At 41.9% G+C, this 24,855-nt stretch overlaps 1 protein-coding gene across 5 annotated transcripts in view; it reads left to right on the top strand.

Annotated features, from left to right (window-relative positions):
• ARHGAP6 (Rho GTPase activating protein 6) overlaps positions 1 to 24,855 on the top strand; it is a 313,487-nt gene that overhangs the window by 148,401 nt on the left and 140,231 nt on the right. The window contains exon 1 of one of the 5 annotated variants that reach the window (XM_068682866.1): positions 6,168 to 6,505. The exons of 3 other annotated variants lie outside the window; for them this stretch is intronic. Coding sequence is in view for 1 of the 2 variants with exons in the window: in XM_068682907.1 (XP_068539008.1) it covers positions 6,461 to 6,505 (45 nt within the window). In the remaining variant the exon portion in view is untranslated. Of the gene's footprint in view, positions 1 to 6,167; positions 6,506 to 24,855 lie in introns of those variants that run through there. One more of the 5 variants, XM_068682907.1, reaches the window with a different exon arrangement.

Genomic DNA, 24,855 nt, shown 5'->3' with positions numbered 1-24,855 from the left:
CTTGAAATAATTACTTTTACACTGTAAAAGTGATTTATGAATTATGACATTAAAACAAACCGTACAGTAGTTGCGTTACTTCTTGGGAAAGTTTGTTCACTAATTATTACTCTGCACGCCAAATGGATTTTACCAATACTGTAATGTCCACAAAATAATACTGAGTAAACTTTAGGTGTGTGAAAGAACCGTTCCCCTTCCCAAACTCCTGTTAAATATCCATATGGCAAATTTAGCTAGAAGCCCATGCTTCTGTCATTTGCTGATAAGCATTTCTATTTCTAGTCAGAGAGCTAGTCATGTATATGGAGCCGATTTGTTTCAAGTTAGTGTTTTCTATTTTTCTTGTGTAGCTGCAATTTCTGCAAAAGTCATATGTAATGGAACAAAATTGTGCTTTTCTTCCTCTGCAGTTCTCAAAACACATTTTAGGTAGAAGGGTAATTGAGAGTGAGAGCTCAGCCCAGTGGTGCAGTTTATGGTGAACGTGAGTCGCAAGGAGATAAACAAGGAAGGAAATACATGGAGATCTGCCCACTTTCAGCAAGTAGAGAAATCTCCCAGCTTGCTGTTTTACCAGATGTGTATCATCTACAGAGATGAGACTTTACTGAAATTTTTGGTTTGTATGTTTAAGGTCTTTAAGCTGTTTTGAAGATCTAAACCGAGGAGTCACGTTTGCTTCCATTTAGCATTTTGTCCTGTCCTCCCTCCCCCCTTTATTTTTTTCACCATATTCCTGTCTGCCTTTTTAGCTTGTTCCATCATCAAGGAAAAACAAGAAATAAAAAAATATTAGGTCTGAAACTCTGTCATTAATCTTCACATGAAGCAGTGAGTGGTCCCATTTATTTAAATTGCAGCCTTTGAGGGAAGAAAAAAAAGATGTTGGAGGGAAAACTGTTAGTTTCTTCTGCAGCTTTAAAAACTGAATGAACTACAGCAACCTGCTGAGAGTAAATTCTAATCTTTGTTGAAAAACTATTTTATGCAATGTGATAGGGTCATAGATTTGATTTACAAGTTGCTAGTTTGGAGTTTTAATTTAAAGATGTTATCATGAATTTTCACTGACACAAGAGGCGGAGAACAATGTGCAAACATAAGGAACGTAATTTATCCTTCTGAGATGTGAATCTTAGATTAAATCTCTCTGCCAAACTGCGGATAACCGATGGTGCAGTAATGTGCAGTATCACATACGAAATATCCTTCTGTGATTTAGAAATTAAAGAGTAGAGTGAATTATTAGATGAAAAAATTATGAATGTAGCAACTAGAATGAAATGCCTGAGTAAAATTCTGGTGTCAGTGCCATCAGTGCTAACTGATAGTGTCCTGGATAGCACACTTCTGTCAGGGAAAGGATTTTGCTTGGGATTTCTTGGTGAGTTGTCCATCTCTTCTGCTGAACGCTTACCAGAAAATCTGTTTCTGATCCTGCGGCAAGTTATTTTGAGTGTCACCCTCCCCGGGGGCTGTTCTGTGCATTGCTGCCGCTGCTTCCCAGAAGGTGCCATCGGGCGACTGTAGCAGCTTCAAGGGCAGAGTGTGGGGAAGCATGGAGGGAGGGCAGGGTCTTCCTAAAACACTTAGTGTTGCCATTCCTAAAAAAAATGCTGCTCCTGCCCCTCTGCACAACACAGCCTGCAGGTTTGAATTAGCGATCTGGAGCCTGGTTTCCTCTCTCGGGCTTTACAGACTCGGAGAGTGCAGGAGCATGATGTGGGTGTGCACAGGGTACAGTTCCTCTCTGCTTGTACCACCTGGTGCAAGCACAAGCTGAGGGTTTGTGTTTGGGGAACACAGGCTGCTTTGTATCGACTCCCTAGGAATAAAGCTCCAGCTTCCTCTCTGCTGGTATGAGCAACACTTGGACAACTGTAGGACTTAGGAACTCTTAACAGTGTCATGCTCTTCTAGGGCATTAGATCTCATATAACAGGGTTTCAGACATCCAGAAAATTATTGTGATTGAGTTCTTTTTAAATAGGATTTCCTTTGTCTAAGAAGATACATGTCACCGCTGTGAAAAAGCATCTAGAGTGAGATGGTACTTCATTCTTCCCAGGCATTAAGTACTGTTTCCCCTGGCTCTGTTACAAACTGGTTACAAACTGGTTACAAACTGGTTACAAACTATCAACATATTTTGATAGGTAGCAAATAAGTACTTTTTCAAAACAACAAAAAAAGTTAGTTCTGAACAATGGATTTCTGCAGTGTATTATCTCTAAATTTTGATTCCTTAGTCTCTAGTTTTTGTTAATGGATGATTATGTATTTGATTTACTTGTCTGTCATCCTTCCTCTCTCTTCTTTTTGGGAAATAGACTTAGACTGTAACTGACCGAATGAACATTTGGCCAGAATAAGGGAAGTGCTAATTCCCTAAGGAAGAAGTGTGCTGCCAGTATCACTCTTGGCGCTTGCTCAGCAGCCACAGAGGCAAGTCTTTTCCAGATTTGGAGCTAGTTCTATGTAGAAACTGCATTCACATGCTATTAGAAAGGTCAAACAGAACAAGACCTTTATGCATGTTTGAAGCTTTCTCACCTGAAGAAGTGGACTGTTTTTTCACCAGGTAAGTGCTGTCACCCCTGCTTTCTGGAATAAAAACAATCAAGGTGGTGAGACTGTTAAGACCTTTTCTGAAAGCCCCAAGTGAGATTTAAGGGCTGACCCCATCCCTTGCAGCTCCCAGCGTGGGCTTCTTCTCACTGGATGCCTGAAGGGCAGACATCTGCACTACTTGTCATGGGCTCCCAGCCGAGTGCAGCAGGCGCTTCTAGGGAGCAATTTATCAGATCAGTTTTTGATGCCTGCTTGGAATGATGTAAACTGTCCATCAGATGTCTCTGCTTCTTCCCATGGAGTAGGAAAGACTTGGGTGATAACTTGAGGTGCACACTGTAGATGTTTAAATATACATGTAGGTGAGACGAATCCGTTTCTGCCGTAAGGACCAAGCTGGCTTCCTTCCCGTAACAGGGTGGATTTGGAAACTTTTCCCTACCTCATCTGATGTGACATCAGACAGCTTGAGTCACTAGTTCCAGGAGTCCTTTTGGAGAAGTCACTTCTCCTCAGTTTCATTCTTGTGTGCTGTCTGACACTGTACAGCTGGTTTCTTTTGTTTTAGAGCAAGTAGAGTGGAGAAAGCATTTGGTCTGCAGAGCAATACTGAAAAACAAAAACTGGCATCATCAACGATCAGCACACCAATATTCAATTACCTACTCATTTACCAGATGGAAGCAACTAAATTGTATTTGAAACATTGTATATTCGTCTTTTTCTGTTGTCAACAATAAGTGATACATAGGAAAGAAGGAGTGAAGTTTTTACTGTAATCTGTATTTTTAGGTGTAAAGCATACGCTATAGCTTCTTAAAGCAGTGTAAGAAACAACAACAGTGTAGTCATGGAAAACTAATGGGAAAGAAAAAAAAAAACAGTAGCGCAGTATTTCATACAAAGTATCACAGTATTTCATACAATAGAAAAGGATTTAAAGGAATATGTTTTATAATGACCTATTAAGAGAAGCTGAACTGGAAAGTTTACACTTTCCAAAGTGAGTTGCATGCATTCATTAGGTACCCATTATCAGAGGAGGAAGGCAATTTGGAAGGAACACCAGGGATGGACTATATACCAGTGTGAAAAAGGAAGGAATGTGGAAAGGGAAAAGTTAGCTCAAACTGCTGTGAAAGATCAGCGTGTTAATCCTAGTAACTAAATGGCTTAAACTGGGGACAAGCTGCCGAGTAGCACAGCACAGCTTGTTACTCCTCATTGCAGATCAGGGCTGCGCTTTAAATCCTGTGAAATTTGAAGTCAGGTAGACTCCTTGGCCATGATAAATACAATATAAGCTAACTTGATACTCACCACCACATCTTGCTTTGAAAATACAGGAATATTTTGTTTTAAGGTCTGGCCTTTGAAAACACCTTCTGCAATTAGCTTTAAAATTTGTTACTAGCTGCAGAAGAATGTTGAACTGCACTTTTACATTTCTGATACCTGCAACTTACCAAATCATATACGATACTCTGAATGGAAATAGTTAAGAAATCATTTTCTCCCTGTTTTTTTGTATTGTGGTAACAGAAAGCCTACATCTCGTAAACTCGCACCTTTCTGGGTTGACAGCCCTCTGTGGAACTGCTAAGTTCTGTCCCACAACTCTTTGCTTGTCATTGTATGAAGTTCTACTTATTTCTTCTCTTTGCATACTTGTTATTTTCAGTCCTAGCTATGCTGCTGTAAAAGCCTGTCAGAGTTGAAAACGTACTTCCATGCACACTCCTCTTCTGCTCCCGGTATCCTGCTCCCAATGAGACAAGCTCGTGCTTTCCTTTGTGCCAGCTCTGGCTCTCATCTCCTCCCTCGGCGAGCTGATTCAGCCTGCTGCACGGGAGGAACGTGCAGTTTGCAGCATTAGTTTGCAACGAGCCCTGAAGCTGAGGGAGGGGAGGCAGTGGCAGGACACGGCCGGGTGCGGGGGGATGGAGAGGGTCACTGAGCCAGGCTCTCCTTCCTGGTGACAGTAAATTGCCTGGGCAGACAAGTTCAGCCTGCAAAACCTCTCCTCTAGTTGGCCTCTTCTGGGACAGTCTTAATCTTCCTGCTGTTAGTTTTTTTGCCTTTTCCTAAACTGCACTGTTTCTTCTAAATTCTGCATCTCTGCTTTTGCTAGTTTTTTTTTTTTTTTTTTTTTTTCTTTCTTTCTTTTTTCTTCTAGATCTTCTAGTTGTGGATTTCTGGTCTCTTCTCCATATGCTATTTTTATTATTATTATTATTTTCACTTCGGGGTGTTTATTGAAATATGTCCCCCGTGTTTTAATCCTAACATTTTCTGATGTTTAGCATTTCCTTTTGTGTTGACCATTGTCGGGAGGTATGGCTAAAAAGGTGGTGATGCTATAAAGCTTGAGGGTAGAAAAACTATTTGCCTCTCCCTAACCTTGTTCGTCTGCTTTCTGCTGCTTCCTGTGGATAAATGCCATGGCTGCAGAGCAGAGCGAAAAGAACACTAGGAGTCAGAGCATGGGGCGTGTGTAGAGTTGTCAGGATGAAACCATCTCCCCAAAATAAATAAAAAGCAGAACTTCAGAAGGGGAAAGCAAACACTCAGCTCTTTTTTTTTTCTTTTTTTTTTTTCTTTTTTTTTTTTTTCTCTCTTTCTTTCTTTTTATTTTTTATTTTTATTTTTTTTGCCTGCCTAATTGGAGATCCTGTTGATTTGAAATGTTCGATATGTGACATTTATTTCTGTTGGGTACTGCTTTCTGATGCATTCCCTGCAATTGTTCAAATACCTACCCAGCCTCATTTTCCTGGAAGGGCACTAGCACAGCTTGAGAGACAAAAATGGATTTTATGGGTAAACGCAGATACTCTGTGCTTTGCCTGAGTCAAAGTTAGCTGAGAATTACCTCCCTAACCATGGGAACCCTTAAGGATGTTTTCCTCTGCAATAGGAATTAAAACCCAGAGAAGATCCATAACTGGACATACATAATCAGTAGAGCACAGAAACATTGGCTCAGCTGATCTGTGTTTTGTCCAGTGTGTATTCTGAGCTGTTTTGCTAAAATATTCACTCACAAACTTTTTTGTTTGTTTGTTTTTGTTTTCCCCAAGAATGATATTACTTTTGTTTATAGATAAGTCAAACCCAGTAAAGCTCGTTAATTTCACATACATCATTTCTTTAGGGAAGAACTCACGGTAACTGGGGGAGTTACTGGTAAAACAAATTTCTGCAAAGTGTTAGAAAAACCGGTTCAAAAGATGGAAGAGGCCTCAGGAAAGCATCTAGCCCACCCCTTAGGATGGGTCTCCCTGTTTCGGTCACTTCTGAGCGAGCTTTTTAACGCTGCCATTGCTGGAGATGCCACAGCCTCCCGAGGCGAGTCGGAGCGAATTACAGCAGGGCAGAAGACGATTTGTACCGTGTGCATGACTGGGTTCCCCTTCCCCAGTCGGTGCAAACACACGCGTGTAAAGGGACGAACGCACCACGAAACAGGGCTCCGCTTTTCAAGGCTGGGTGGTGAGCCAGCCCTCCCCAGCCACACCTCACAGCATACATCTACAGGGAGGGCGGGCAGCCCACACCACACCACAGACACCACCAGCCGGCAGCGTTATCCCCAGCCCTCGGGGTGAGCCCGGCCGCCCGCCGGGACGCTTTGGGGCGGGTGGCGGCGGGGCAGCCCCGCAGGTGCGGCCGGGCGGGGCGGCGGGAGGGCCGAAAGCACCGCTCCTCCTCCTCCTCCTCTTCCTCCTCCTCCTCAACCTCCTCCTCCTCCTCCTCCTCCGAGGGGCTGCCGGCTCCCGCGGCGGGGCGGAGCGGGGCGGGCGCTGCCGGAGCCCCGAGGGGAGCGGAGCGGAGCCCCGAGGACAGAGCAGCCCCCCCCGGGTCGCCCCCATCGCCCCCCGGCCCCATGGGGGACTCGGTGTTCGGCGAGAAGCCGGCGCTGCGCTACGCGGTGAGTGCCGGGCAGGGGGGATTTGGGGGGGATCGGGGGTTTATAGGGGGGCTGGCGGCTGCTGGCCCCTGCGCGGAGCGGAGCCCCTCGCCCCCCTGCTGTGGGGGATCCGGGGGGGTCCGGGGTGCGAGCAGCCGGTGCTGTTATTTCCTTCGCTGGGGCTTGTGCTGCTGAGAAGCCACTTCCTTTCTGCTGGCCTTATTAGGAGCATTTTCGCGGTTGCTCGGGCAGAGGGGGGAGGAAAAAAAAAAAAAAAAGGCAAAAAGAAAGCCGCCTGCAAACACCCGTCTGCCTCCTCTGCCCGCCTCGTGAATACCCGGCGGCGACGGGCAAAGGCGTGCGGGCTGTGCGGCCACCCCGCTGCTCGCCCCGGGGCGTGTGGCGAGTGTCCGGGGGGCCCGGGGAGCCCCCAGCAGCCCCCCCGGCGGGTCCCGGCTCCTCCGGGCCGCCCCGAGCACTACGCTCCCCCGGTGCCCTAAACGGGGCTCTCGCCTTGACTCTGTCGTCCCTTAAACCTCGTGTCTGCAGCCCAGAGTCCTAGCGGGTTGTGGGTTTTCTGCCTTTTTTTTTTTCGTTTTGGTAACGTCTTTTGGGGTGCCGGCACACCCGCACATCGCTCAGCCCCCCGGGTAGCGCTGCAGCTCCCAGAGGTGGCGGTGGGCTGTCCAAGGCGGTCATCTGCAGGCAAATAACTTTTGCATCCCGTGTGAGTAGTGGCAGTGATTTTGCTGGGAAACTCCTTATCCAATTAATAGGAATCTTCTTGTAGGAGGGTAACGGCCCCGTTTGTGTTTAGGCACGTGGTAGAGCCGTAACAGCCCCGTCATATGCTAGCTCTGAAACTTTTATTGCTTCCTGTGGATGCGCTTGTCCCTCTACCATCATCTGCTAGCTGCAAACGCATCGTTGCTGCTGGCCGTTGGGTATCAGTCCCTTTTCTTGCCAGCAGTCGTGCAAAGCAAGAAGCAGGATGGCTAGCTGCCTCGGGTGACCGTCACCAGCATTGCAAAAACCACTGCTGTACAGCAATCCAAGAACATTTCCTATTACAGACAGCGGGAAAACGCTCCTAAGAACCCTTTGAATATTTTAAACTACTACTATTTTACAATCAAGTATGTTTACTTTTTAAAAATATACTAATATTTGAATAATAACATGATTCATAGCACTTAAGAGGACAGCGAATTTTGCAGGCGATGTTACTGCTTTGTTTAGAGAGCATGGACCTAGATGCTATGCATAATCCACACACGTGCTTGGTGTTGTCTGTGAGCAGCCTAATTGAAATCAACTGCCTGTTGACCTGAAGATAAGCTAAGAATTTAGAGCTTTGTTGGATTGAGGCCTTTGTAATTGCTGCTTAACTGTAACTTACTGCCGTTCTTGTTAACTTTGGGTAATTACACGGTCTAGCTGCAAATCACGTTCTTGGATTGTTTTGATAACTGTGAAATAAAAATTATGCAGTGTTATAGTATTTAATAGCAATTAATTTATTGACAGAACAAATTATAGTGATTAATGTGGAGGGCTGTTCTTCTGCTTTTTAGGACTGATAATTAAAATTTCACGATTTCCATAAAGGTATGTAAAGAAGCATCTGCCTTAGTATTTCAGTTCTATGTAGTATTTTTATGAATACTCGTAGAAAGTTTAAATAATATCTCACTCTTGCTGTATGTTGCCTACATAAGCCATACTTGATTGTTTTTAGGCCCAGATTCGTTCTACTTCCTGATTAATCATCTACTGTTCTCTGCTGAATTCAATCTGATTTTTAAGCTGTTCTCGGAATTGTGATATCTGACTGATATTAAGATCTCCAAATGTTCTGGGAACATTTTTCAACTGACTTCATGAAGTGAAGAGTGATGGCCACCTTCCTGACACGAGATGCCTTCCTATTAATTTCTAAATTCATATTTTTTTTCTTTAGTCTTAGAAGTGGCTACAGGGAAAACTGCTTTGCATATTTTGGCTAAAACATCAGAAAGCAATATTGTACTTAGAGAGATCCACTGGTAATTCAAACTGTAGTTTTTTACTCAAGTGACTAAAAATAGCACTGGGGTTGCACGAGAAACCTCTCAGTGGGCTGAAGCAGGAAGCTTCAAGTATGGTCTAGTTTGGATATAGCTATCTGAATCTCGATATAGCATCTTTTCATCATGTTTTGTCTTCCAGTATTTACCAGAAGGGATTTCCCTCAAGGGAGGGGATGTTTGCCCTGGCAGGGGAACTCTGTCCATCTTTCGCCAGAGAAGAAAGGGGAGAGGAGCAGGGCTTTGGAGTGGCTGCTGTGTCCCAAAGGGTATGGCAGGGCTTCATCTGGAGTCGCAGCAAGGCTCTTGCTTGGAGAGGGAGACCAGGACTTCTGCCAGCTCGAGCTCTGCCACTTGCTGGAGAGAGGCGACATCTGGGTCCCTGAAGGGCATGAGTATGAGGTGGCTTAAGGTCACCTCCAATTTGAATGTCATCCCGTAGAGTGCTTTGGGAAGAGAATTTTTCCCTGCCTTTGGTAGTATTCAGGGTATTGGCTTGTCTCATTGTGTGCAGTTGTCCCTTTGCCGGTAAGCTGGGCAGATATTCTGCTTGTTTTTACCCCCTGAAATCTCTCAGTCTGGGTGGAAGGATGCAGAAAACTGAAGAAACAAGTTTGCAATGGCAACTATGACAGCGGTGAAACACAGAATGCTTTCTGGAGCATAGAGGGGAGTAAAAAGAAGGTAATAGACGTGTTCCTCCCATAGTCTAATTGTAGTGATGGTGATAGTTATTTATAACAAAATTAATTTACAGAATAATTCTAAGTTCAATACTGAGATTGATGGTGACGCTTTGAAACCATGAGCTAGAACTGGAGAGCTCCCTTTTTGAGGAGGACCCGAGTGCTGACATCCTCCTGTGGATTTGGTTGCTTTTTGCAAAAATCTGCTTTTAAAGAGTTGCTTGCCTTTCTGATTTCAAGACACGTTGCCTGATGACTTGAGCTTTCAGCCACTCCGATTTTAACACCAATTATGTGCCACAAGCAAACCACATTTATTACAGCGGTGACAGTAAATCCTTCAAGAAATTAATCTTGCAGGACTAATTACATCAACTTCTTTATTTTCTTTAAAGCAACATACTCAGCCGCCCCAAGGCTGAATGAAACTTGCCAGGATCCCTTGTCTGGCCTGATCCTGGCCTCTCCTTTGGCTTGGGTCCTTGGGGATCTGGCTTGAGACTGCACAAGTTGTCCTCGTGGTTGCAGGCTGTTCCCAGCTGTTTTCTTTCTTTGGAGCATCCCAGATTCTCTCCCACCACTGACATTACGAGAAGAAGCTGGGTGGCCCTTCCAGAAAAGGGCTGCTGTGAGCGAGATCCCATCACCAAAGCCATTTGCTTGATTCCCCTCTGTTCCCCACAGGTCCCCCAAGGGAAGCTGTGCAAGAAAAGCAGGCCAGGAGGCCAACAGTGCCTGTGCAGGCCAACTGCGCCGTACTCATGTGGTTGGTCTTGGTGAGGCCGTGGGACTCGGCCTGTACTCGACATCAAAGTAGGACCCATCAAACTCAAAATGAGTCTGGTGGGCAAGAACCCACCAGAAGCTAAATGTCTCTGCTTCGTAGGAGGCAGCTGCATTATTTTCTAATACTCGAGTACTCAAAGGCAGTGGTAACTGGTTCAAAAAAAAAAATAAATTAAATCGCTCTGTAGGTGTTTTTCAAATTAGGGAACTGTGAAGAACGCTTCCATCTTGATCAGATAAGCAAGTTACAGAAGAGGCAGTTCGCAGAAGAGGAATGATTAAATGTTCAAATTTCTGGCATCCCACTCTCAGATTTAATTTGTCAGGGACTTACACTGACTACGTTTGTGTGGGGCTTTTTGCTGGAGGAATATTATTTGTGATCACTGTTGAGCCTAATCCTTTGCTCTTCATTTGGGTGAAATTCTCATTGACAGGGATGATTCACGTAAAAGTGTAATCATTTGTAAGTGCTTTATTGCTAATCTCTAAAGAACATATATAAACATAGGAAATGAGTGCTATTGGTCACTCAGCAGAGGACACCAAGGCCAAGCTTTGACTGGGATTGATGGACTCTGAAGTAGCTCCAGCCAGCTTCTATCAACCGTGCAAAGTGGCAGAGAGTTAACATCAAGCAGTAGGGATGAGAGGAGAAGACACAGAGCTCTCATGTGCATCACAGGCTTTTAGGAAGTTCTAAAAAGTAAACTTCAATTCAGGTTCTGATACATATATGTATTTTTACAGTTTTTGAACTCTTAATGTATTCCCAGGGCTCTCCATGCATACTTGTATATAAATTGCCTTTCTATTGTGTATGTGGGAGAACAGATGGGGACCAATGCAGGTTGCATTTGCCAAGCTGTTAGGCATTAGGTCAGATGCAGAGCTGTGCTGATGTGGCCCTGTTAGTCTGTCCCCACGTACAGGGGACAGAGGTGTCCTGAAGCACAGAGAAAGTGTCCGTCCCTAGTACTGGCAGACAGTGAAGCTGCCCTTTCATTTGATTTCTCTGCCTGTTCTTATCGAGTATCATCCATCACTGCAGCACGGTTACAGCTCTTGCAATAGCACTTACTTCTATTAAACAGCATCTTTGTATGTGAGACTTGAGCTTTGGGGTTTTTATTCAGAGAGACGCAGGGTCCTTTGGCTTTGATATGGCTGTGCACTTCCCTGGTGTAATTTACACCAATTACACCTCTCTCCAAGGGGATATAACCAACCAGAGCAGTAGTCCTTCAGAAAGCTGCATGAATGAGATTTCATCCTCATGACACTGAGGGAATCTGTGAGAGCAGCAAGGTCACCTGTGGCCAAACCCAGCAACTTGTGCCATTGTGGAAGGAGAGACAGCCATGCAGATGAAGTGCAAGAGGAGGACTGAGAATTTCAGTCTCTGTCATGTCCTTTTTTGGTGATTTTGAACAGGGCACTTTTACATGGTAAGGCTTCTCTTCCTAAAAGAGCTGGTGTGTGGAAACTCGTGCTTATCTTTAGGAGACACTCAGATGTGAAGGTGGTCTGATACAGAACTACCCTTAAAGTAAAAACTTTAGACTCTGAGGGGTCGGTATTTCCCTCCCAGACTAAAGTTTTGTATTTCAGTTCTTTTTCCCAGAACCTTTAGGAAATTTACACATGGGTTTTTACATTTCTTTCAGCCCAAAGAGTGAAACTGTATAAATGGAAGTTGACTGAGGTCACACATTTTTTTTAATAGTTGGTTCTCCTTTTATTTATCTTCTTTTGTCCATCAGTTACTTCTTATACCCTATTGTCTTTGTATAGCACTGTGAAGAAGGAGGGGACTTGCTAATAATGTTCATCTCCAGTGACATAAAAATAGTAAAGTATTTGTGACAGCCACAGCTCTTCATAACATCGTTTATTTAGAATGTAAATTTCAAAAAATATGTATAACCTAAGAAACAACCTGCTTCATGGAGTCTTGTACACCTTTGAGCTTCTTTCCCTCATGTTCCAGTTACTTCTGTTCCTCACTGAGTGGTGGAGCTGTGAGGGTGCTGGCCTCTGCTCTCATTCTAAGGTGGTGATGACTGCTTCTGCAGTAGTAATGCAGCTGAACTCACACTGGCTTGGAAAAGAGATATTCAAAGTTTGAATTTCATACTATTACTGCCTGTCTATGATATTTGAGAATGCAGAAAGCCATTTCACTCTATGAAGTGAAATGTCTTGTTCTTGTCTAGGGAATAAAGGAGGTGTGCATGCATTGTATTACTCACAAAAAGAACCTGAAAACCTTTCTGCAGCAAGCCCTGGCTGATGAGGCTATGTGGTTCACATTTACTTTCTCTAAGGGGGTGTCAAATCTGAATGCTCCCTTGGGAGACGCCTGGGTCTTGTCAGGAATGGCTGACTCAAAAAGAAAAATAAGTCATGTTTTTCTTTCTAATGATTACTATCTGAGACGTTATCGACAGTGCACAGTTGAAAGGATTTCCTGAATATATCCCCTACTAAATCAAAAAGTGTTAGGAACTGCTAATGAGAAATCGAGTATTACAATGGTACTTAAGTAGACTGTAGTGCAGTGTTCAGTTGCCTTCAGCAACATAAGTAAAGTTTGGGTCTGTCCAGGTGATAGTGACCTCAGGTATATGGGGAGAGCAAGTGCTAATTATAACTACCTGCACAATGGTCTGCTCTTATTTCGTAGTTGACTGCCTTACATTTTTGAAGCAGCTGAATGAATCTTTGAAAATGATGCTGGAATCTGTTTGTTATTTCATCAGTTGGTTACTTTTAAATAACATTCTATACTTTTTTTGTATATTGATTTCCCTGCATCTGATTATCAACCATCTTTGCTGTGCTGCCATGATGGTAGATGATCCTGTGATTTTATGACAGTATTGTAGAGTGTATTTCCCCTGGATTATAGCCAGTCTTTAGTGTCTGTTTACTGTATGTGAACAGTTTTTTATTTTTCTTATATATATATATTTTAAATATTTTTTATATCAAGTATCCTGCAGGGCTGAGAATGCCAATAGGCACAGATCTGTAGCATCCAAACTTTGGCCTGAGTGTCTGTATCTCCTGAAACTTACAGTTAATTTTTTCTTGGTGCTGATAAGTGTATAATATTGGCAAAGATTTACATATTTAGAAAGATTTGTGTTGTCTAGGTTGTCAGATTTGATTTAGAGGCATAAATTAGGTGGCATTTAATGTTGATTATTTTCTCCCTTTTCCCAACAGTTTGTAAGAGCTCCTGTTACACTCATCTGTACATGACTTGGCATACAGATGCAGTATCATTGCAGGCTGAAATTCTTCTCATTTGAGTCGATTACGGTATTTTTTCCAGTCTGATCCTATTAATAAAAATCCTGAGCCTTGCAAAGCACTTTGTTTTAACACAAGCTGTGGAAAAGCATCTGAGGATGATTGCTTGATAGACAGATATTAAGCCTGCTTAAAAACTTGAAAATATCTTTAAGCAGTCCGGGTGGGGTCCTGAATGAACAGGGTACGTAGTACTGTCTGTGAGAACGAAGACAAAGCAAACTCCAGCTTGTGCAGGAGGGAAACCGTGGGTACTAGCAGCCCAGTCCTTGCCTTGCTGAAATGTGTCATGGGTCCTGAACCAGATGTTGGTCCTGAACCAGAAGCCACACCCGCTGCTTCCCTTGGCAAATTGTCTCGCATTCCAGTGACCCTCTGGGTAAAACATCCTTTTATTGGTCCTCTGCCCTTAGATGTTTCCTTTTTTCCTCTGAACTAAGCTGTTCATATCATTTCAGTCTGTCGTTTATATTTGCATACCATGATTATGTATCACTTTAATGTCAGCTGCACATACTGCATTTTGGAAATAGTCCCCATCCCCGGGAAATATATATGTTTTTTAATGTTTTAGCGCAGAGCATGGTACTGGGGAACTTGTGGCAGAGTGCAGGAGATGTTGATCTGCGAGCAGAGATCTCTCTGAGCGATTGGGAACCCCATGATGAGCTGGCCACTTCCTCTCCCAGATGCCTGTTGGAGTGCTTGCCTTGGGTGTGCTTTCAGCCTCGTGTGTGTGCCCTGTGCCCTGTTCCAGCATCTGAGCACACGTGGATGAATGGGTGCAAACAGGTGGTTGGGGAGAGGGAGCGTGGCTCGGCTTCTTACTGTGGGATGGGGGTCTCCTGGGGTGCAGCAGCTGGATTCCATACTTCCTTCCACTAAAAGCTCAGGAAGAAGAGATGCTCTTCCTAGCTGGGCCCCCAACACTCAGTGTGGAGCTGTGTGGATGCTGCCTGCTGGGGTAACTGCTGGAGGGGCAGCAGAGGCTGCAGCACAGCCCCACGTGATGGCTGGGCATCGCCCCGCTCGCTGCCAGGAATCACAGAATCACAGAATTGTCTAGGTTGGAAGAGACCTCAAGATCATCAAGTCCAACCTCTGACCTAACACTAACAAGTCCTCAACTAAACCACATCACTAAGTTCAACATCTAAACGTCTTTTGAAGACCTCCAGGGATGGTGACTCCACCACTTCCCTGGGCAGCCCATTCCAATGCCTAACAACCCACGCAGTAAAGAAGTTCTTCCTAATAGCCAACCTAAAACACCCCTGGGTGCAACTAAGTATAGAAGCCTGAGCTACCCAGGAGCAAACAGCAACAGATTTCACCTGCTGCCATGCAGGGTCATGTGGCCCCATGAGTCAGTATAAATGTGTATGCAGTTTTTCTGCATGTCCTTGTCCTGAAGTGTATTCAAGAGGTCTGATTTTAAATACACATAAATCTGAAATTCAGTCTGTGAGCACAGGAAAACAGACTGAGATGCAAAGCTGACAACTTGATTGCCACCTTTCCTACCTTCTTGCAGAATGTATCTGTGTTTTAGTCATCGTTTTCCACACGTGATCACACAGTCCGTGTGAAGCAGTATCAAATTCTGTATTTATGGGGAATTTAAGATGATAAAAATATTGCAATGAGGAGAGTTAATCTCTGTCAGAATCACAGAAGAGAAAAAGGCTAAAGAAAAGCAAACTATGCAGTCCTCTGTAACTGCATATTACCTTGTCAAATGCTTTTGTTACCGAATTTACCAAAGAGAGTGTGAGTTGGTTACGTTTACTTACAGAAAAGGTGCTGTTGTCCTTTCTGATTGCTGATCAGATGGCAATTACTTTCTGGCTGATTATTTTCTTGGGGGAAATTTTCCCTGTTGTGAGTTTACTAAGGGCAAATAATCATCCAAGTAAAGGTGGTTCATGGCATCAGAAGTGGTCCTTGCAATATTTTAATTATCTGATGGCTCTGTGATCTTTTGAAAGCCTTTCTTGGTAGGGGAAATTTGGGAATCTCCATTTATTGAGTCTTTCTGCACAAACCTGGAGACTTTGTCATTGGTGCTTGTGATGAACAGAACCATATACTGAGCTTCTGGAGAGGACTATAGTAGCTATCTAGTAGCTATAGGACTATACATGTATAGTAGCTGGAGGGTATTTAAATCCTTCAGTGCTGGGATGGTACTTTGGTTATAAATTAAAGATGTCACAGTGTACCTGCTAGACTGTAAATGAGACTGAGCTGGAGTCAAGACTGCAGCCCTTCCTGCATTGGATTGAACTTGGGCCATTCCCATACTGTGTCACACCATTTTGCATCAGTTTTCATTTACGCGTTGCCATTAGGCCTTCAAATGATCTAATTCTGTATTTGTATTGGTGCAGGCTTTCTCAAGTCCAGGTGTGCAGGACCCATCTTTGTTACTTTAAATATGGCACAGTGGTGTTCAAACATGTTCTTCTGTGAAGTGATGGCATAAAATGGCACTTTGGTATTTCAGCTGGATTTCAAAAGAGGCCTTTTCTAGTATCTGGTCCTGTAAATTTAGCCAGCCAAAGCCTGAGGCTCTGGTCCATTTGCCAGTACAAAATACCCAGTAATTGTAACTGCAGAGAAATGCTTGCGTATGTCGTTGCAACTCCTTTTTCTCTCTGCAGGGCTGAAAAAGGTAAAGGGCAATATTTCTCTTCATAGAGTAAATAGAGAGTAATTGAAATAAACACAGAGAGAACATCTGATGAGTAGCAAGCATTTTTTTTGTTTTCTGTCCCTATGCGTAACCCCAAAGTGTTTGGCAAGAAATAATACTGCCAGGAAGCCCTTACAGTTTATCTCTGTCTGTAAATATGGTACCTTTTACCTTAATTCACATGTAACATTAAGCAGAGTTTACATATATCTTTCTTTTGGCCTATTTTGTGCCAGTTGTTTAAATCATTGTAGAATTCATGCCTGAAAAAGGAATTCCATCTGCAGAAACATCGTTGAATTCCTTTCCTTTAGTAACGTCTTTCTGAGGATGGCTTTTTGTTTATAGCTTTTTTTTTTTTTTTAAAGGTCTCTTAAATTCTCTAACAAGAAAATGAGAAAATGAACCATTGTGAAATACAGATCTTCTGTAGGCCATCCACAGCCATTTCATAAAAACTGTGCATCATCAGCCCAACCGATCCTATGTTATTTCTGATGAAGTATTTTACTTTTCATCAGTTTTCTAGCCTGCACTACATCTTCATTAAAATAAATACAGCACAATAATTATTTACTTTGTGAGGTTTTGAAAATTATAGCATGCATTTTGCTAAAAGAACTTTTTTTTTTTTCTGGTGTTATTTTGCAAGTTGGGGCTCTGTTTCGAACCCTTCAAATTCACTGGTGATGGATGGTTTCAGCTGCAAAGATGTAGAAGACTGAAATACAAATGATTCCCTCTCCCTGCCTTTTCCTTTTTTTCCCTTTCCTTGTATGGATTGGCATCGCATGGTGTTGATCACTCTCATGTGAGTGAGATGTTTGGTGTTTGATCTGCCACTGTTCTTTTCCTCAGGGCACCAGGCTGGTCTGTGTCAAGTTTTCCTGTTACAAGGATTAATGTGTTGTTTACAGTTTGTTATAAATGCTCTGATTGAAATTTTCTCAAATGCTGTAAGTTTGCTCATAGTACACTGGAGTAAAACACATTTCGTCTTAAGTGGGAGCAGATTTAAGTCATTGCTTCTGAAAATCCAGGCATTCACGTGGCTGTTTAACAAGGGCAAGAATGGTTTCAGTATTTTTAGGATTACTCATGTGGTCTTTGTTTAAAGTAGGTTTTCATCCATTTCCTCTTTCCATTTCCATTTATATGTGTTCTCTTTAATGTTGCATCATTCTCTCCTGTGTGCCCCTGTGTGCACCCCCAGCTCCAGTACAAGAAGTCGGATGTGGTATATCTTCCACGCAGACATCTGAATCATCTGCTAGAAGTTATTGGGTTAACTTGTACTGCTGAGGTTTGTTTTAGATTTTGTGCAGTCTCAGGTCAATTTTGAATTTATTTTTTTTTTTTTTTTTGTGAGGGTAATGGGAGGCAATGTTTTTGCAAGCGTCTCAGCCAGTAACTTATGTCTTGATGAAAACTCAAATTGTACAGTTATTAGTCTTTTTTCCTAACTTAGAGTGCCTTTTACACTGTTATGTCCCATATAATTATTACAACTGAAAAATGTGTTTTTATCAAATGCCTTTTATCTATATGTTTTAGAATAATTCAGTAATTCTCTTAGGATGCATTTTTTTTTTGATCATGTTTCCCTTCTTGATTTTATTTAAACAGTATGTCCTATAAGTTTCCTTTAAAATCATTGACAATCTATACTGCAAAACTGGAGTTATTTTTGTATGAACTGATACCTCAGTGTATTATATACTACAGAGAACATCATTAAAGTGTGTTATGTTACTTGTTTTAAAAAGCAAATCAATACTTTCAGGTAGTCAGCGCACAGGTGGAGTTGAACACTTTAGAGCAAACTGTTGATCTGAAACACACCCTGTAATTTTAGAGCTATTTTGGTTAACTAAAAATCAGAAACAGTGTGTCCTGCTTAAGCAAGCAGATAAGTTTCTCAGAGTAACCTTTATGCTGCCCCTCCTCCTTTTTTTTTTTTTTTTCAAGCACATCATTTCCATGGTTTTTATTAAAAAACAAACTTATGATCTGTTGAAGCAGAACTTGTACTTAACTTTCTTTGTAGTGCTTAATGTGTTTTGGTACATTCAGAGGTAACAGCATTGGAAGTGTGTATGTCCTTGGTTCTAGCAAGTCATCTTGTTTTGGTGACTCATCTTGCTGTTTTCTGTCGTGAAACTTTATTTTTCAGCTAGTGGTAATACTATTCACATTTCTGTTAAATGAGTAGGATTGATGGTGATCTATTAAGCATGCAAAAGCAAGGGACAGAAGAGGAGGTCACATTTATTCTGGGATAAGTACCTGCAGTTAATGGAATTATGAGGAATTAATGTCTTGCTATTCATACTCGCTTTCTGATTCCACCTGAACTCGCCTCTAGCTATCTTTGTAGATCCATTTTAAAGTACGTGTGAGTGCAACTTAAGCAGGGTGACCAGAGGAAGGCAACAACAAATGCTGTGACTCATCACAGTATGTTTTTAGGTATTTAGACAAATGTTGAACTGCAAAGAGCAATTTCTCAACCAGGCCTGGTTAATAAGCAGATAAGAAACAGCCATTTTTGATCGCGTTGATCAGACAAAGTTAATTTTATGCAAGCTTTCTCTTAATGTCCTCAGAGTGTCTCTGGGTGAAGCAAAAGTAGGAAAACAAATGTTTGTTTTTGCCTGTCACCCTGTTACAGTTATTCAAGCTGCTGCAGGACCACCAGCTCTTTGGCTGCCCTGCACCACTGCTTGATGCACGTTCTGGGCTGATCTAATGCCTTAGAGCTCATTGTAGAGAAATTGTGCTGAGACAAAAAAAAAAAAAAAAAAGGGCTGAAGGAGATCTATTCCACTTACGAGTAGTTGGTGAATCCAGAGTCCTTTCAACAGACATCTCAACTAATGACCAGGGGCTTTGTTTTCATTAGTCCTGGAGGCTGCTAGCTCCCAGCTTCAGCTGCAGCTTTGTTCCCTCAATGTAACTGAAGAGCAGCGCTCAGAGATTGAGTTAGAAATTCACATAAATCTTCCTGGCCTATAAACAAGCCTGCTGACACAGCCACGTGAGTGAAGGCCAAGCCAGAAAGCAGACGTACCTTCCCACTGCCTTAGCCAGGAGCTGTGCTCAGAAGAAGAAATTGATTTAGGAAAAGAGAATCTCATAATCACAATATCATAATGTCTCTGTCTTATGTCTTTTGTGTGTGTGGGGGGTATATATATACACACATAGATTACAACGTATTGGTTACATATTTGTATGCATTTTAGTACTGTGTTTGCATATGCTGTTCTGTTATTTCTCCACTGGTAGTGTTTCACTTGAGGTTGTCAACAAGATGACCAGGCACCCTATTCTTGTTAGTCTTTAAATGTCAGTGGCATAGCCACCACTTAGGACAGAGGGGGGATCAATCACGTGTTTGTCTCTTGAGGGTGTAACAGAAAGCTTGTCTCTTTTGCTAGAAGATACTTAAGTTAACTTGCTGAAATCGCATTTGGCTATCCGTTTGGAAACTTTCTCTTTATGAGCGGGGATTTCTTGTGTTTTGTAAACACAAGAGCTCCTTGCTGCATTCTAATGCAAGGTTGGATTCCCTGACATAGTGGTGACTTCTGGCTGTGGCAAAATTTTCAGTGTTAACTGGCAGCTCACCTGTGAGTCTTGGTTAATTCCATCCCTAAAATACTGTTCCTTGAAACACTTCTCTTTTCACTGGTAACTTTTGTCTTTCAATAAAAATAATGAAAATTTGGACTTTTGATAGCAGGATAAGTAGTTGCATGAGTTCTGTAAATGAAAAATATACCTTTGTGGATTAAAAAAATAAAAAGCTAAGATATAAGTATAAATAAAGCAAGCAACTTCTGGTAATAGCATTGACGCACTTGCTCACAGCTATGCTTGCAGAAGGATGCCCCTTTTACAGCATGTAGGCTGGATCTGATGCATGAAAATGATTTATCCAGAAGGTTTCAGGTCGTGTAATTATTTTGACAGCCTGTTTTCTAGTGTCTTCTTCTAACGCTTTTGTGCCTCTTCCCTGCTACAAGACCAAAACTCTACCTGCCACTTGATGTTGTGATGGGGAGAGCCAGCCACGATTCTACAGGCTGCTTCTTAGGCCCCATGTTTTTATATGTATTGGGAGTGTTTGGTGGTTTCTGGCTCACAAACAGTTCTCATTGGGTTATACCCTCATAAATGTATGTAAGTTACTTCTTAAATGACCACAGAAACATGTACTTCCAATCTTAATAACTTGAGCATCGAGGGTAACAGTACGGGAGTAGGGAGGAGAATAGCTTTTTCTTGAGTTTCTTTTAACATTTGCATGTCACCCATTGCTTCGGTGCACATCTTCCTCCTGGTTGCAGCAGACTTGCATTCTTTTTAGTGCTCGCACTTTACTCTATTTCCTGGAGACTTAGGCTGTTTAGCACTGCGGAGGGACCAGAGGAAATGATCTCTTGACTGAGTCTATTAATTATTGCTCCCCTGAGAATCTGGTTCGTCCTCAGAAAGGATGGCAATAGCAAACAGTAAAAGGGCTCTGGAAACAAGCGAGTGCAATTATTACTCATGTTTGGCAAGTTAGAGGCCTGATCCTTTTCCCAAAGGTTTCAAAGAAGCCTATTCATTTTGTTTTGATGTAATAGTGTCTTATATAAAGAGCATTGGTCTTTGAGGCTGAAATTCTTCATATTTACTCAAAGCCTGAAAGTGATTTCTTTGGAAGGAAAATATTTGGAAAGTTTAGCAAAATTCCATTTGACCAATATCTAGGAATGTGAGACTGGGGGGAGGGGACTCGTGGGCCATGGATTTCTGCCCCTTACTGATGCAAAGAGCAGTGCATAATCCCTTAAATAAACATGTTGAGCTCTGCCTCAGAAGTAGCTTGTCTTCAATGTACTCCTTCCAGAACTCCATGACTGATAGTTATCTTTTCTATCAGCCTGAATATATTCTTGGGGCAACATGATCTTTTAGCTTAAGCTACACTTTTGCTGCCCTGATGTTTAACCCAAGTTTTCCCCCATCAGTTTGTTTAGGCTGAGGACGTGAAGGTTGCTCTTTGCTGTGATGGACATCTTTATTCTGTGCCTCTGCCTCCTTCTTGTGGCTTTATTCAGGCGTGGGCTTCACGTGCCGTGGAAACAAGTGACTGCCTGGGAAAGCAGGGTGGCGGGAGCTTGTATCGTGGCCTGAAGTCTATGATGAGATGTCCTCGGTCCCACTCTCTCCCTGACCTAGCTATAAATGGAGCCTAAGCCTAGCAGGAAAAATGAAAGGAAAAGGGCAAAGTGTTGATCAGAGAGAATGATGGGTGCTGCAGAGGAGACCCTGCTGCTGTTATGTCTGCAGGGGGCTGCAGCCTGAGCACCCTCCTGCCCCACAGCACCTCCTTGCCCCTGTACCAGTCCCACTGGCAGGGGCCAGAGGCTGTGAAACTCCTGGTGCGAGCAGCTTGTATATAGGAAATAAAGCAAGCTTCAGTCCTCTCCCTAATTCATGTGCTTCACTGGTGCTATGCCTTCTGTTTTGCCACACTTGATAAAAGGAAAAAAATTAGGATTAAAGAGGCACAGAACAGTACATTCTATTTAAAGAAAATCTGTTGCAAACTGAGTTAATTCAAAAATTGCATACATTATCCGATTGTATTGGCTTTATTGCTCTCTTACATGGCTGAAGTTGGGACTTTAAATCGTTATCTTTGTGCTATGCTATTGCCCTTTGTGCTGTGTGCACTCACTGGGGATATGTTGCATTTTCTGTGGGAAATGGAATTTATACTTCTAAAATTTTAAGGATGGTGTTACGTTAAGTAAAAGGTTGTTTTGCTGGTGGTTTTCACATTTCATGAATCTGAATGGGGAAGAAGAGGAACAGATCTTTGTATGCCTCATTGTTGAAAGTGTAAGTGTTCCGGCTCTCTCCTACATCTTTTTCCCCAAGGCTTTAAAGTTTTAGGAGCACTTAGCAAAATGTTCAAAGGAAATGAATGGCAATATGGTTTTAAGTAGAGCATAAGGCATTTTGAAATAGTGACTCATGCAAAGTGTTAATAAATATAACTGTACTGAGATTCCTTACAACTGCATTTGTTACACTACAAAGGTAAGAGGTGCTTCTGAAATGCCAAAGCAAGATTAAGACTTCAGACTTTGTCCATCTGTATGTATCTGTCTTCAGTAGATAAGAATCATCTCTTTGATTATTATAATTATCTGACAATCTTGTCAGGGAGATTCACAAACTGAAGAAGTCTGTGAAAGCCTTGGTGAAGTTGCTGAAGTTTTCAAGTTTTCTGTCATTAGGGAGTACTCTAAAAATGGATTCTGAATGAGTTCTGCATGACCTAAAACAACAATTTTCACTGTGCTTCCCAACTCGTTCACAAGGTAACCAAATGGCATGGAGGTGGTGAGATTATGCCATTTCCTAGAGGCCTGGAAGTAGACCATGTGGAGAGAAGACCCACGTACTCTCTAGTGTTCTACATTATAATTCCAGGACAGGTTTAATTTTTAGGTAGTCCTGTGTGGTGCCAATTGATTTGATGATCCTTGTTGGGTCTCTTCCAACTCATGATATTCTGTGATAGTAAGACATCAGGTGCAGTGGAATGGCGTTGAAGTCCTAATGCCAAGTTCAGACTTGGCATTAGAACATAGAACTAGGGAAGGAAATACTACTGGGAGATACATGTTGATGGGAAACTTTTATTTCTTGGAGAAGATACTATTAATAATGGTAGATATTTCTGGATGTAATAGTCTACATATTTCTTCTCCTAATAGTTATTGAATGGAAAGATTACTCTGTTTCAGGCTTAGCTTTTGTACGTAGGAGTGACCTTGTAGAAGAGCTGTCTGTAAAAACAGTCCTGGAATAAATGCTCACCATTTAATTCATTTCAAACTGAAGAGTGAACAAAACACTTAGCAGAAGTTAAGGGAATAATTAATTAAATTAACTAAGCTAAAGAGATAAGGGAGTGAAACATGGGGGAGAGTTTAATAAATAAATAAAGCAAAGTCCCCAAACTGTCTGAACCATACAGGAAATGTCTTATTGGAGATGTAAATGTAGGATTAACCCTTTAAGAATAAAGGGTAAGTAGAGATGCTGCAAAACAAGTTCTGGCTTGAAGGTTAAAGGCTTCTGTAACAGTTATCAAAAGTCAGGCTGAGTTCTTTACAGAGGAAACTGATACAAATAAAAGAGGCTTCTCATATTTAGAAATAAAATAAAGTAAGCAAACAAAGACTGAGATGAAGTCACAGTGCTATGAAGGTGTAGTATACCTTAAAAACAATTTATATATGACCTCAAAACTAGACATGTTTTCTACCTCTGCTCTCAATACAAGCAGTTATATTGGAGGTGCTATATTAAAACCAAGATCACTTGTATAAGTGCCTGGAAAAATAGAATCTCTGATTTATAATAAAACTTAAGTGTATGATCTTCCTGGATCTTGAGAATTATGATATCCATCCCTACATCACCACAGAATACCATGAAGTCAGAAGTTCTGTGTATGAATTCTTCCCTTAAGTATATTGATTATTCTTGTAAAATATATTATTTCTTTCTGCAAATATTGTTTGGCTGTGTCATTATACATCATCTCAAAATACAGTAAGGGGCTGACACACAACTTAAAATCTAATCTCAATGCTTTTTGATAGATCAGTCATTACAGAGCTGCTCACATATGACTAAAGAATACCAAATACAATTCTTAGTGTTGAGAAGAAGCAAAGTGCGTCTCAGGCACCTGTAGATCGCTCTGACATCAGTTGCGTGAAAGGCTTTTGAAGAAGAAAGTCGGTATTAAAGAAAATGAATAATGGAGAATGGAAGACAAGAGAAAAATGAAGCACAATTTTACCATGGCCATGTAGTAGCAGAATGGTTGATGGTTGTCTTTAATGGTTGTTGCATTTCTCAGAAGTGTGTGTATTTTGTTCTTTTCTCAACACAGGCCTTGGAGGATAAATCAGGTGTCAGATTTTCAGTAGAGGAAGGGAAATGTTTATACCATTGCTTAGGGCACTGCTACAGTGTCATGGGGGATCTGTGAACGTTTCTAAAGCCCCATGTTCAGAAAGATAAATTCATGTCTGGAGGAACTGTAAGAAAACATTTACAGAAATAGAGGTACTATGATCTTGAGGACTGGAAAGGAATAACTTTGCTTAGCCTAGCAAAAGGAAAGATGAGGAGGATGTGATTATTGTCAGTGAGCACATCAAAGAAGTAAACAGAAAAGAAAGAAAAAGAAAGAACTCTTTTTTTTTTTTTTTCAGTCAAAGCACAGCAATGGCAACGAATGAATCATAAACTAGGCATAGATAAATTCAGGGTAGAAGTTAGGAGGCTTCTGCTCTGGAAGCAGGCTAGCCTTCTGGATAGCCTCTCCGTCAGACTGTGCTCCTTGTCCTGTTCTGCAGGAGTCATTCTCATGTTCTCTCATCACAATTGTTGTCTGGAATAAAAAATATGTATTCCAGACAAAATTGGTGGGGTCCACAAAAAGCACTGGTTTTCACAGAATAATTTTAGATTTAAAAGATTTGCACTGTGTTTTCTGCATGTAAGGACTATTAGCGTTGTGTATATCTATCTATATCTATATTCAAAGGCTCCCATTTCTGAGTAAATAAAAAAAAAATAAATAGAGCCTCATGTATCCATGGAGACAAAATGTGCTGGAGGACATAAAAACTGGAGAAAAAAAAATATATTTTCATCTCTATACTTTTCTATTGAGTAGAATGTATTTACAATGTGTGCAGATCACTTTGAGACATAAAATCCTATGTAGCAATT

Source organism: Anas acuta, chromosome 1, assembly GCF_963932015.1.
Source record: "Anas acuta chromosome 1, bAnaAcu1.1, whole genome shotgun sequence".
NCBI classification, from domain to species: domain Eukaryota; kingdom Metazoa; phylum Chordata; class Aves; order Anseriformes; family Anatidae; genus Anas; species Anas acuta.
The sequence above is the reverse complement of the archived record's forward strand: the minus strand, read 5'-3'. Positions and strand labels throughout refer to the sequence as shown.